Source organism: Meleagris gallopavo, chromosome 2, assembly GCF_905368555.1.
Source record: "Meleagris gallopavo chromosome 2, MGAL_WU_HG_1.1, whole genome shotgun sequence".
In the NCBI taxonomy this organism is placed as follows: Eukaryota; Metazoa; Chordata; class Aves; order Galliformes; family Phasianidae; genus Meleagris; species Meleagris gallopavo.
The window spans coordinates 95,176,527-95,189,707 of record NC_139405.1 but is presented as its reverse complement, the minus strand read 5'-3'; the positions used below and the strand labels follow the sequence as shown (position 1 = coordinate 95,189,707).

Genomic DNA, 13,181 nt, shown 5'->3' with positions numbered 1-13,181 from the left:
AACAGATCAAATTTACTGTCAATACAAATATTGGTTCTGGGAATCATGGAGAAAGAACATATATCTGAGTTTGTGCATGACCTGAAGTTGCTCTCAGAAACTCTACTTGCTACTGCGCTCAACTGTTACTCATTAAGGTTTTGTGTGTGTTGTGGAGGGGACTACATTATTATAATGACCCCTCATGAATATGTGTTGGACGAGGCCCAGATGCTTGCAGAGGGACTCTTATCAGATGGGGCATTAAGATGTAATTAGCAAAGTTAAGTCTCAGTGAAGTACTTTCATGCTCAGTGGCTGGTTGGTGTGAGACTCCAGGATCACTTCTTCTCAGGTCTCTAACCTCAGCAAAATTCCCGTCCTGCTGCTCTGAAAAATGAAGGCTTCCTCATAGGCATATGGCAACAATTTCTTGATGACTGAAGCCAGACAAAGAAAGAGAAGAGCAGGTGGGTCCTGGAACAAATGCAGAAACATTTGGGCTCTGACTCAGTGACAAGTTGAATTGCACTGGGCTGTTCCAGGCGGTGGCATCCCCCGTACCACCTTTCCATTCATCAGCTGACAGCCCTATTTCTGTGCACACCACCGGTTCTGTCCACCGTACAGTCTGCTGGCAATGAGGAAGTACCTCAAGCTATGCTGGCTCCAGTGTCAGAGTCAGAAGCAGTAAGGGAGGAACTTTCAGAGCAAGAGCTTCAAAGCTGTGTGTAGAGGAGGTAGTGGTAATGATAAATGAAGCAAGCATTACGTATTACAGGAATAAACCTATCCTGTTAGCAGGTGCAACTTTTATACAGAGCGTAAACTGAATGGCAAGCAATAAGACTAGTAACACGAATGGACCCTGAAGATCTTATAACAAAAATCTCCCAAAAGAGAGAAATTCAAATTCAAGTGAACACATAAGTACTAACTTCAGAAACCCCTCAAGGAAAAGTTCCTACTTCTAACCAAATGGAATTAAAATCAGGACTGAACATGAACGCTGTTCAGAACAGAAAGAACCATCCTGATCTGAGTAGCAATGACCATATGTCTTAGAAAGCTATTTGGGGCAACCTGGTTCTAAGGGACAGAAAAAGAAAATTCCACAGTCCTCCCTTTCTCTGCCTTAACTGTGAACTGTGAAAGAAAAACTTATGTGGTAAGCATCATTTTAAACTGCTTTTTTATTATGTACTTTACATCCCCTCCTACACTTCAATCTCTTCTCTTAGAATAAACTTATCTTACTATCCAACCTTATCTTGGAATTAAATCTTAAGCAACTCTGGCAAAAATAAGGTGTTCTATTCTTTCAGAAACAATCCAAACAAAGAAGAGACTTAGTCCTATCTTATTGCACTCACCTAGGGCAAGTGGGAGGGATCCTGGGAACTGAACTCTCTGCGTAGCAAGGATCAGTTTGAGAACCTGTAACATCAGATATCAGGAAAAGTTAGGTTTCCCCTTTCAACTAGGAGACAGCCCAGAAACCTGAGAATCTTGTTAAAAGCAGTTATTTCCATGGTGCTGTTGCAATTTAACAGGAAACTAAATGATTTATTAATGATACATTTATTCATAAGCATTTAATATGATTTTTAAAAAATAATTAGGGCAGTAAAATCGGTAACCTTGTCAGCTCCTGAGGACTGTTTTATAGACTGACAAGTAGATTCCCTTTCCACCACCTTATGTCTCATACATGCCTAATTAAGTGCTAAACAACAATTTTTGATCTCATAATTTAGCTTTGAAGTTCACTGCTTTTATTGCAGTTTTGAAAAAGAACCTCTAATACCCACACTTTTCGATCATCAGTGGCAATACCCCACTTGCACTGAAGTTATTACAAGCTAAAACACTGCACTGTCAGTTTGTATTTTTTCCCATAAATTATTTCATGAATATAATTTGCTTTGAAAAGGTGGCTCATTTATTAGAGCAACATCTTGCTGCTCAAGTCAGTTGTTTTGTCCTTGTCATGCAACCATGAGTTCCTTTAATCAGGAAATTACCATTTCTAAGATCTGTACCTGAGAGCTGCTACTTACAGCTGAAAAGTCTAGTGAGCTTTCCCATATCCCTCTGTACAAACCCTGCTTGATTTTGCTAACAGTCAGGGTTATAACTGAAAAGCAACATGGGCTGAGCAGGAGTTCCCAGTGACACTAATGCATTTCCCCATCTCAGAACTTACAAAACTTAAGTACTTAGATGGGAGAAAGTTGGCCCAAATGCTTCTTTGTTTTTGATAGTTGTTGCCTTATAAGTGGAGAGGCTTCTTTGCTCTGTAGAAATGAAACACAAGAAGAAATCCAAAATCTAAAACCAAAGTGTCCTAAAAGAGCTAAAGGGAGATTTTAGCAACTGAGTGGGTGTAGAAAAGTATTTACCTTTTTTTCCTAATAACTAAAGAGAAAAACAAAAATTACATGACCTAGCAATAAGCAGTACCATCGTTAAAGAATTCCTACCGACATTAACAGGAATCACATGGGACACTGAATTACCAATATAGCAGAACTGACTAATTAGAGATTACATTAGATTAGTAAACAGTCGATGCATGTGAAACTTACTGTGTTGGGATATTTGAAATACTTCAAGGGATGGCAAAAGGCTGCTTTGGAGGAATGGTGAGACCTAGCTACAAATGGCAAAATTCAATAGCAGAATTTTTTATTTGGTTTGATTGGCATTAGCTTCTGCAGAAACATTTTTTTCTCTTTTGAATGAAGTCTCAGATATTTTAGCTTAATCAAAGCCAGAGAGGTAAAGCTAAAATAAGACTTTACTCTGGAAAAGGGATAATCTCTCTAGAGCTAATACTGAAACTTGTTTTCTTCTTCATCTGTTGTGCTAAAAGGAGTTCTAAGGATTGTTCCTGTCTCCCATTGTGAATGTGTTTTCAGAATTATCTTCCCGAGCAGAGAGAGAGGCATAAAAACTGCACCCCGTGAGGTGCATCTGATAACATTGTCCCACTGCCTCTGCCTATCCTCTGCACAGATCTTCTCTTTTGGTTCTTCATTGTTTAATGTCACGTGGTTAGACTGGTATTGTAAACAACCCAATATCTTACATGGTCATTTGGCTAAACAACGCTTACAGGAAATGTCTGTTACATCGAGGCCTCAGCATTCTGACAGACCAAGTGACCTCTCTGGGGCTGAGATGCCTTTGAGTTCATCTTTTTACAAAACCGTGAGCACTTATGGAACCATAGAAACTTAAATCACAGAACACCAGAAGTAGTTCATAATACATCGAGTCACTGTCTGGGGATTACTTACACCAACACACCCTCTCCTGAGCTCTGACAGACAGCTGTTGGTGGAATTTCCTCATGAAATAGAGGGGGTGCTACAGGAAAGCTGGGGAGGAACTTTTTAGAAGGACAGGTAGTGACAGGACAAGGGGAAATGGTTTTAAACTTTGGAAGAGGGGAAATTTAGACTAGATATTAGGAATAAATTCTTTACTGTGAGGGTGCTGAGACACTGGAACAGGTTGCCCAGTGAGGTTGTGGATGCCCCATCCCTGGAAGCATTCAAGGCCAGGCTGGATGGGGCTGTGAGCAGCCTGGTCTGGTGGGAGGTGTTCCTGCCCATAGCAGGGGGTTGGAACTGGATGATCTTAAAGGTCCCTTCCAACCCAAACCATTCTATGATTCTGTGATTTTAAGTACTGCTTCTTGCTCATTATATGCAAATGTTTCCAACAGCATGAAAATAAGTAATGTTTATTGAAAACTGTTCCACTTACATGACCAACAACTCTTACAGGTTCCTTACTCTGGATACGCTAGCTTCTTTGTATCACTTTCCAACCTGCTTTTTCATGGCATCACATGAAAGATTTCTGCATACAACTTTCAGGGCTGTCAGTGTGTCAGTGCAAAGCGGAGTGCTGCTGTTCACCAGCCAATGTCTCACTGACCAACAAACAACACAGTCTTTTCACAGAGGGAGGAAATTCTTAACAATGCTAAAAATGTGTAATGAAATCTGTTAAAAAAAAAAAAAAAAGGCACCAGAAGACTTAGTTTTATTGTAATGCCTGTGAATGCCCTCAGCACACAATTTATAGCTGATACCAACAGTACACTATGGCATAAATTGCTTATTTTCCTGTTAATTTCTTCCCAGCCAACATTTGCGTGCCTCACTTTTAATTGAATACCTGGATTTTAAGCTGTGTGGAGCAGGAGCCTTTCTGTTCTTTCATGTAACTCGTCTGCCCTGTCACTACAAAGGGACCATTATTTTAAAACACATTTCTTTATCATTGTCTAATGCACACCTTCCTAAATAACAGCACAAGAACGTCTTCTCCAAACACTGCATTTTTTTCCAGTGGAAACTTTGGACAGATGCAATCATGTAACTTAATGCCTTAGCTGACAACGATTTGTAATGATAATGGAGTTTACTGTATAAATAAATGTGTCTTTCAGGTTTGAACTCTGAAGATGCTAAAGTCATGCAAGGAAATGCATTTTTGTATTTTCTCAGCATATGCATTGGAAAAAGAATGAAAATCATTGGAAAAATGAGGATTGTGTTTTAAAACAAGCTGATTTCTTATGCCATGACAGTATGAGCTTATTTTAGACAATTTGTTAATTGAATCCAAGAGCTTTATTTAGCAGGTCGATTACTTGATGCATATATTTCAAGAAAATCTCAGTACCACCACCTCCCTGGATTTATTTAGAATCATTCCTTGTGACCAGACTGCACTTCAGAACTAGCTATGGGCAGTCTCTAAAGCAGTCCTTCTGCAGTTTCAGGTGAGAAAGTTTAGATTAAGACTTCCAAATATTTGTGCGTAGGGATATGTCTACTTACTGAATCAGATAAATAAGCTTAGCTTTTATATACACATATGTATTGGGTATTGCAGACTCTGCCCAGTGGCACTGCACTCCTGTGAAGTTACTTACATGTATGTACATACATTATACATTCAGGGGGTTCACATTTACAGGACTGATTCAGAATTAATTGGGAAAATTGCGTGTGGTTTTTTTTCCTTTCTGAAGGCAGCTCTTTGCTTTACTTACAAAAACATCATGCGATTGCTTCTGAAGCTGCAGATACTACCACACTTGTAATTGCTTGTCACACAGTGAAGAAAACTAATTAAAACGACTTATTTGTAGCTATTATCCAGTCTCTTTAATTGCAGACAAAAGACCACACTACAAGCTAAAAGAGGAGAGCGTGGTCTTCAACTCATAAGAAAAGCACCGGATGTTTTCAGATAATTACACCTCCATTTTCCTGCTACTACCAATTAGAATTAATTGTGAACTTAAATGGGTATGCAAATCACTCACCTAGCTGTTCTTCCAGCTAGGAAGACAAAATATTTCATTTTCATTTTTTGTGTACTTAAAATCAAGGTGAAAGTCTTGTGCTTGCTGGAAGCACAATGATTAATGTGATATGCAGGCAAAATACGCACATTTAGTAGGATTATAGGCAAAATATCCAATCCATCTATTTTAAATGTTTAATAAAGTTGAAGGAATAACCTGCAGCTTTCTGCCAAGAGATCCAAAATTCCTGAGCAGTTACAGATTCAGAGCAGTATGTTCCTTGAGGTTCCTCCGCCTTTTAGAAAAATTAATGCAAAAACTTAGTTCATAAGAAGAAAAACACTGACACAATGGAGGACTCCAATATGAAAGCAGCAGGGCAGGTTACTAAAGCAGAACCGCTCAGTACTAACCCTGCTGCACGTCCTCACATCAAGTCACTGAGGACTTTGCTTTGTTTCGTGTTGCAGGGCTCACCGGGCAGAAGAAAGAGCTGTGCCACACACCGGTTTGTTGCTGTTGGCACCACATCACTTCTTGCTTTCTTTGGGGAAACCACTGCAAGCCTGAGCCTACTGGAAAGGCTTACAACTTATGGTTGTACTGCTTCAAGTTTGTGTATGTAAGAAACAGACCTTCAATAAAGGAAAAATTGTGGCTTGCAGCCATGGTAGATGGATCTCCCTGAAGTCAGAAGTTGGAAGAGGTGGGGTTTTTTTTTGCCAAGTTGTCGAGAACTCTTTATGCTGGGGATGGAACACCTCTCCCATGAGAAAAGGCTGAGGGAGCTGGGACCGCTCAGCCTGCACAACAGGAGGCTCAGGGGCATCTCCTGCACGTCCAGAGACACCTGAAGGGAGCGCACAGAGAGCAGAGTCAGACTCTGTCCGGGGCGCCCGGAGGCAGGACAAGAAGCACTGGGCACAAACCGGAGCACAGGAGGCTCTGTCTGGGCACCGGGAGCACTTCTGTGCGGTGCAGTGACGGAGCACAGGCAGCCGGAGCCGCGGGCTCTCCTCCTCGGATACCCAGAAGCCCCCAGACGCGGCGCTCGGCGCTGTGTGTTCGCGCTGCAGCAGGGCTGGGCACGGCGCACCCGGAGGGCCTTCCCAGCTTCGGCCGCGCGTGGCCCGTGGCCCATGACACCGGGCCGACCCCGGCCCTCACTCGGCAAAGCCGCGTTCCGGAGGGCCGCTGCCCCGCCTGCAGCCCCGCGGCTGCCGCCGGCCCCCGGGAGGAAGATGCCGTTTCCTCTCAGGTGCTCCCGTCTATTTATGAACGCCCTCTCCGCGCCCCTCCAGCATCCTTTTCACTCTCGCGGCCGCGGGGCGAGGCTCCAGGCCGGACACGCTACCTGAACGCGGCCCCGGCCCCACCTCGGCGCCGGGCGGCCCGGACGAGGCCGGCCCGTCCCCGCGCCGCACCGGCGCCGCCCCTCCGGGCTCCATCTTCCCTCTCCCGCACCCCGCGCCGGGCCGCGGACGCCGAGAGCGGAGCCCCTCGGCCCCGCCCACTCCGCGGCGGGGGGCGGGGATTGGGCGAGCCCTCCCGTCACTCCGCGCTCGCGCCGCGCTCCCATTGGCCGCCGGCGCCGTCAGTCGGCGGTAGGGTCGCGCCGGCCCCTTGTTGTCACGGCGCCGTGCGGGGCTGGGGCTCTTCGCGCCGCCGTTGTTGCCGCCGTCGCCGCCGCCTCGGGCGCCCGGCAAGGAGCGGTTCCTTCGGCCCCGCCGCCCGTTCTCCCGGCGTGGGTGAGACGCCATGGCCACCAGCACCACGGGCTCTACGCTGCTGCAGCCCCTCAGCAACGCCGTGCGCCTGCCCGTCGACCAGGTGAGGCTGCCGCGGCGCCGCCCGCCCCGCTGGGGGCACGTGAAGCGCGGGGCCGCCTCGTTCCCCCGGCGCCGCGGGACCGCCCGCCTCGCGCTGAGGATCAGGTGCGGCCCGTCGCCGTCCGCGCCCCGCCGGGTGCGCGCTGAGGCCGCGGCCGAATCGCGGGCATCGCCCCCGGGGCCGCTCCGCCGCGCGGGGGCTGCGGCCGCGCTCGGGGTCCCGCAGCGGGGATGTGCGGCCGTGCGGCCCCGAGCGGTGTGCGCGGTGTCGGCGTCCGGGCGGTGCCGAACGGGACGGGACGGGACGGCTTGCCGAGCGGCCGTCGGGGGAGCGGGGTCGGCCTCCTCCCTCCGCGGGATGTTTGTGTGCCTGTAGGTGTATCGGTAACTTCGAGGGAGTTCTGTGGATCTTGTGGTAGCGGGGAACTTCGTGTGGGGAGTGCTTAAAGGGAAAAAATGCTCTGTTAGTGTGTAAATGAATGGAACGGGACGAGAGAAGCTGTCTGCCCTCCCGTGAAGGGATGCTGGTGCCTGGGCTTCACGGGGCACACCTCGGGGGTAGGAAAGTGATTTGAAATGAAACCCAGAGGGATGAGCACGTCCATCAGCTTCTGAGCTACCTGCTCTTCTCTATTTCTCTTTCTTCCGTGTGTCTGGGAGGTAGGTGAGGTAGCCACAGGTGAAGGGTGCGTGGAAATACCTTCCAAAAAGCTGCTAGAAGTGGGCAGGTTTCGGTGGAGCTGGCTATGATGGGGTGGATGCTGAGCGCTGCTGGCACTGCCTCCTGTGGGTATGGCGCTGTATGGCTGTGTGCTGTGTGCTGCTGCCACGGCTTTACTGGGAAATAGGGGGTGGAATAAGAGGTGATCATCTTTTTATGGCGTGTTACCGCTGTCCCCCTATCACCTGCTTGTAACTGTAGTCTTAAAATTAGTGTTTTAGTTTTAATTTAAGAGCTTTTGATCCGGCATTTTGGTGGTAATGAAGTTACTTCTTATCAAAGCCTGGAGAACTTACCTGTTTTCAGTGTGTTGCAACAGATGCTCCTGTAAAGGTGTTTTTGCAAATAACTCTGCTTGAGCTCTGTGAGTTCTTGGGTGTTATTACAATGGAGGATGGCTAAACACAAGGTTTAGAAGATTACTTTTTTAATAAGCTTTAAAAAACCTTTATGTTTGTTTTTTCTGTATCAGTGGGCTGCAGTATCAGCCCTGCTGGTTTGGGAGAGCTTTGACTATGAATGGAGTATGAAAGTTACAAAATTGTGTTGCACTAAGAATGCACCTTTAACTGATTCAAAAAGGGCAACAAAAAGCAACGCTCTGGGCTAGGATTTTGTAGAGTGTCAGTTCGAGAGCCTGTCTCGGTAGTAAGTGTGTAACACAGAGAGAATAGGGAACGTGTTTTGTGTCAGGGAGGTGAAGGCGGTGGAGGGCGTGAGGGCAGAGAAAGGAAATGCACCCAGAGGTTGTGTGTGGCACTCAGTGACACTGTATGTATGTGTACTGGGTATGGAAATAGAGCTGTGCTTGGGGAAAAGGAATGAATGAAGAGCTCCTGATCAGTGCATTGTTTCTACCATCTGACTCAAAGTCCTGCTGTGATGGGTCCTGCCATGAAGCAGGCACTCAGAATGATATGCTGTGCCAGTGGTTAGAACCAGTGGATAAACAAGATTAAGCTTCATTTATCTACTTCTCTATTTTGTTGTTTTTTTTTGTTTTTTTTTACCCAAGTTGATGCTAATGTTTTTATCTAAAATATTGTGGTTTACAATTAAGCAATTACTCTCTGTAATGATCCTGCTCTACAATCTTACTGGAGGCAAAGGTGTGTAACTGGGAGGCTGAGTCCAGGCAGCGTGTGCCTGTGCTGCTCTGCTGGCTGGGCGTGCAAACACACAGATGAAACAAACTTGCCTCTTGGCACAGAATGTAAGTAGAAATTTCACTTACAGGTGAAGCTGATATCTCTGATTTTGACCTGATTAACTGGATAAAAATTTATGTTTGGGTTAAGTGCAAGAAAGCAGGCGGACTACTTTTGGTAGAATGAGAGGCACAGATCTGTTTGAAAGCAGTGTGTTACAGAGTCGTAGGGGCCTCTGGAGATGACCTAGTGCAGCCCCCAGAGTGCTAGCTGGTACCAGCCTGGAACATGGAGGATGGCAGCTCTGCCAGAGCCACTGGGCATGCTTGTGAGATCATAGAATATCCCAAATGGGAAGGATCAGTGTGTCCATCTCCTGGCACCACACAGTGCTATCCAAAAGTCAGACCGTACATCTGAGAGCACTGGGGCTGTGCACGCTGCCCTGGGGAGCCTGTTCAGTGCTTGACATCCCTGGTGAGGAACCTTTTCCTGGTATCCAACCTGAACCTCCCTCTCCTCTGTGTTGCACGAGGAGAGCTCTGCTTCTTTAACGATTTGCTCTTTGTGACTTTTCCTCTTGGTAGTGGACCACCAGTTGGCTACTGGGGTGGAAGAAAGCTTGTTGTTCCTCTTCTGTAAGTATCCTGCATGAGGTATTATGCCATGATTGGCCCCTGTGTTAACCCTTCCTTTGGCTTTTCCCTTCTCTTGTACGAAGTGAAGTGAAATGCCTGCTTTGAAAACCAAATATGTGTTTTGTGGTGGGCTGCTGCTTCTGCCTTCATTCAATCCCTTTGTTGTTTTCAGTCTTAAGATGCTGGGGAAGATGGTTGGTGTGATCAGCAACCTGAGACTGTCTCTGTAGATTTGGGAAGGCAAGCATGCAGACCTTTTTTTGTATATAGTTAAAGGAAAAAGAAATGCACTCCGTGGAGCGAAAACCTCTATCTTCTTGCTTCTTGGAGCAGCCAGGTTTCCTGCTCAGCAAGGGAAGCATCCTGTTGACAGCTCTGTGTCTTGGGTCCCTAAAGTTAATGAAGAGTGAATGCATGTAATTGCCCACGATTCTCCCTCTGTCTTGTTTGACAAGAGAGGGAATAGGAGAAGTTATGTCATTCCCTCCCCTTGCAGCTGGAGAAGTGCAACAAGAATTATCAGGAAGGCTGGGCTGCTGAAGGATTTTGTTGCATAATGCATCGAGGTTGCAGCTCTCAGTGTTGTGTTACAGCCTTGTCTCTCACCTAGGCTTCTAGTTTTCCCATCTACGCTCCTGTCATGCTGGTGTCCCTGCTGCTTGCTTCTTCCTGCAAGGAGAAGCCTTGGCAGGCAGCGTGCTGGGCTGCGGTCCGTTTCTAGCTCAGTCTTGCTGATGACAAGTCCCTTGTCTCTTGGTGTGCCAGCTCACCTGTCTGTATATCGGAGAGATTTAAGTTAGTTGTGAGCTGAGGGTGGTCCTAGGAGAGCAAAGCTTGGCTCAGAGTCTTTGCTCTTTCACTGCTTCCACCAGAGGGAGCAAAATTTGAATCAGAAAAATCGGCAAAAATGAGTTGAAATATTCCCGCAGTTGATTTGCCATAGAAACAGATAGCAGTTACAGAGGAGTCGCTGGGCAGCAGGGATGGGAGCTGGGTGATGCCGGTATGTGAGCATCAGCTGTTGGCACTTGTCTGAGAGATCGATGTGGAGATTGTGGGGCACGAGCTGGAGAACTGGATCTGCTAGCTGCAGCCATCACCTTCCAGATAAGATCAGCAGAGCTGCAGTGTTTTTCAACAGACGTCACCAAATTTCCTCGCTACTTATTTCTACTCATCTCTTGCTTTTTTTTTTTCTGTTCCTTCAACAGTAATTTTAGCTTTTATTTGAATAATGTGCTCATTTATGTAGACCAATAGCATTTTCTTCAAGAGTCCCAGAATCCAAATTGACCTTTTTAAAGAATAGCCATAAAGAGCTCAATGAACCTTATAAACTTCATACCTTAGTGATTGGAAGTAAGGCTGCTACACCTCTGCATTGCTTGCAGCACACGTGTCCTGATGCAAAGTACCTGAGCTACTTCAGCACGCCTTGAATGCAGCCAGTGCTGCAAAAAGCAGTGAACACTGACATACGTTGAGCCTCGTATTTCCCCTGGTTGCCTTCAAGAAGGGTAGGCAGAATTATTTTCCCTTGTTTTGACTTTGGATACTTTGGAGATGAGCTCCTGCTGGAGTTTGGGTAGAAGACCAGGCATGGAGGTGGTATGGGTAATCACTTTGCTTAGCAGCCCGGTTGCCTGCAGGGAGCATTTGGACACATCTCGTAGCTCTATGGTATGCTGGGAAGTTTGGGGCATTAGCAGTGCTGTAGTCTGCCTTGTTTTCTTCCCAGGCAACCTGACACAGCCTCCTGAGGACTGAAATGCTTGACTCTAATGAAAACCTTTTTGTTTAAATATAGAGGAGAAATTAAAATGTTTGTGTAACTGTCCAGAATGTAGATGGCCTAGTCTTGTCTTAAGAATTATTTAACTATATATATTCAAGGGAGGTTCTAGTTGGATATTAGGAAACATTTCTTCTCCAAAATAGCGGTCAGTCATTGGCACAGGCTGCCCGGGGAGGTGGTGGAGTCACCAGCCATGGAGGTGTTCAAGAGCCATGGAGGTGTTCAAGAGCCATGGAGGTGTTCAAGAGCCATGGAGGTGTTCAAGAGCCATGGAGGTGTTCAAGAGCCATGGAGGTGTTCAAGAGCCATGGAGGTGTTCAAGAGCCATGGAGGTGTTCAAGAGCCATGGAGGTGTTCAAGAGCCATGGAGGTGTTCAAGAGCCATGGAGGTGTTCAAGAGCCATGGAGGTGTTCAAGAGCCATGGAGGTGTGGTGCTGAGGGACGTGGTCAGTGGGGATGGGTTGGGGTTGAACTAGATGATCTTAGTGGTCTTTTCCAACCTTAATGAGTCTATGATTAAAAATGGAGAGTCGTAAAGAGCGTCCGAGCTTTATTCTGTTAGTGACTTCTGCTGATGTAACCTAGGAAATGTATGAGTAATAAAAGTGAGTAAAAGTAGTACTGATGGGTGTGTGAAATGCAAACGTTGAGGTGAGGGAGTGGTAGGACAAGGGCTTTGTGCCCCTCCTTTGCCCTGTGCTTCCCATATCTGTCACTAGCAGTCAGAAAAATGAAGGGTGGGTGGTGGTGTGATTTCCCCTGGCAATGGATGGAGGCAATGATGGGTGATCAGAAGCAGCAAGAAGTGCTGTGCTCTGCATTCTGTGTGCCATTCCCTTTAAATGGGATATTTCAGATTTCCTAGCAAAGTGCAAGAGTGGTAGGTATTGTTCTGCTTTCTTCTCTTCCATTCTTTTGAAGGACAGTTCAGGAATACACCATCAAATAGCTCTGGTCTCTTTGCAATTACACCTTTCCTGGAATCCAGTGTTTGAGGCAACACCTGCACACTGTGCTCTGGGTGATGCTGGTTGGAGTTGCACTGTGTGAGATGTGTAGAGAAGGATGAAATTGCTGGGAGAAGAGGGGGGAAAAAAAAAATTGGCAGGAGGTAGTGATTGCCTTGAAGGAAAGAGTGGGAGCTGACAAATGGAGAGAAGGCAGCAGACGCCGACTGCAGTGCTGGGAAAGATGAATTGTCTCTTAAGTGCAGGGAAAACTTAGTGCAAAAAACGAGTATGTCTCTGTTGATTTCAGGTTTATGAACACTGTTGCGGAGACACGAAGGGTATAGCTACTTACATTTTTTAATTTATACAGAGGAGATGGTGAATTTTCCCTTTGATACAGCCTCGATCGCTTTCATAGTAGGGATTTTTCCAGGTTTTTGTGAAGTAATGGGAAACCTGAAAGATAATTACAGCCCAGGGTTTCTCCAGCGAGCAGCTGAAATGAACATGGTTTACCTGAGCACTCTGGAGTTACTGCTTTGCTTTGCCCAATTGTTTTTCCCATCCTTAGGCAATTAATTTAGCTGCTGTAAGAAAGAGTGCTTACTGACAGGGTGCCATTCAGGAAGTGCTGCAAAAACACCGTGTCCTGGGATGCTGAGAAGAAATACTGAAGTGCCCAGAGAACAGGTTAATAAAGAAGAAGCATTAAGGCACGCTGAGGATGACAAGAGTAACTTGTTTTGCAGAATGAATAGCTGCTACTGTGCTGCTTTGTTTGTTTTTGA

At 46.3% G+C, this 13,181-nt stretch overlaps 2 protein-coding genes across 2 annotated transcripts in view; one reads left to right on the top strand and one right to left on the bottom strand.

The window, feature by feature from the left end:
• Positions 1-5,495: 5,495 nt before the first annotated feature.
• LOC146545088 (uncharacterized) lies at positions 5,496-7,071 on the bottom strand. Its single transcript, XM_085217994.1, has 2 exons — positions 6,666-7,071; positions 5,496-6,161 (listed from the first exon to the last, which is right to left on the bottom strand). Exons 1-2 carry the CDS (start codon positions 7,069-7,071, stop codon positions 5,920-5,922), a joined length of 648 nt encoding a protein of 215 aa, XP_085074120.1. The 3' UTR covers positions 5,496-5,919.
• MBOAT2 (membrane bound glycerophospholipid O-acyltransferase 2) overlaps positions 7,002-13,181 on the top strand; it is a 90,860-nt gene continuing 84,680 nt past the window's right edge. Inside the window, exon 1 of the mRNA XM_085217992.1 lies at positions 7,002-7,141. Within this exon, the coding sequence (XP_085074118.1) occupies positions 7,070-7,141 (72 nt within the window). The 5' untranslated portion in view covers positions 7,002-7,069. The remainder of the gene's footprint in view (positions 7,142-13,181) is intronic.

Coding starts and splice junctions, on each gene's coding strand:
- LOC146545088 (XM_085217994.1), bottom strand. CDS start 7,071: ATGGCGTCTCACCCACGCCGGGAGAACGGGCGGCGGGGCCGAAGGAAC. Junction 6,162..6,665: donor GGGGCCGGGGCCGCGTTCAG/GTAGCGTGTCCG, acceptor CGCTCCCTTCAG/GTGTCTCTGGACGTGCAGGA.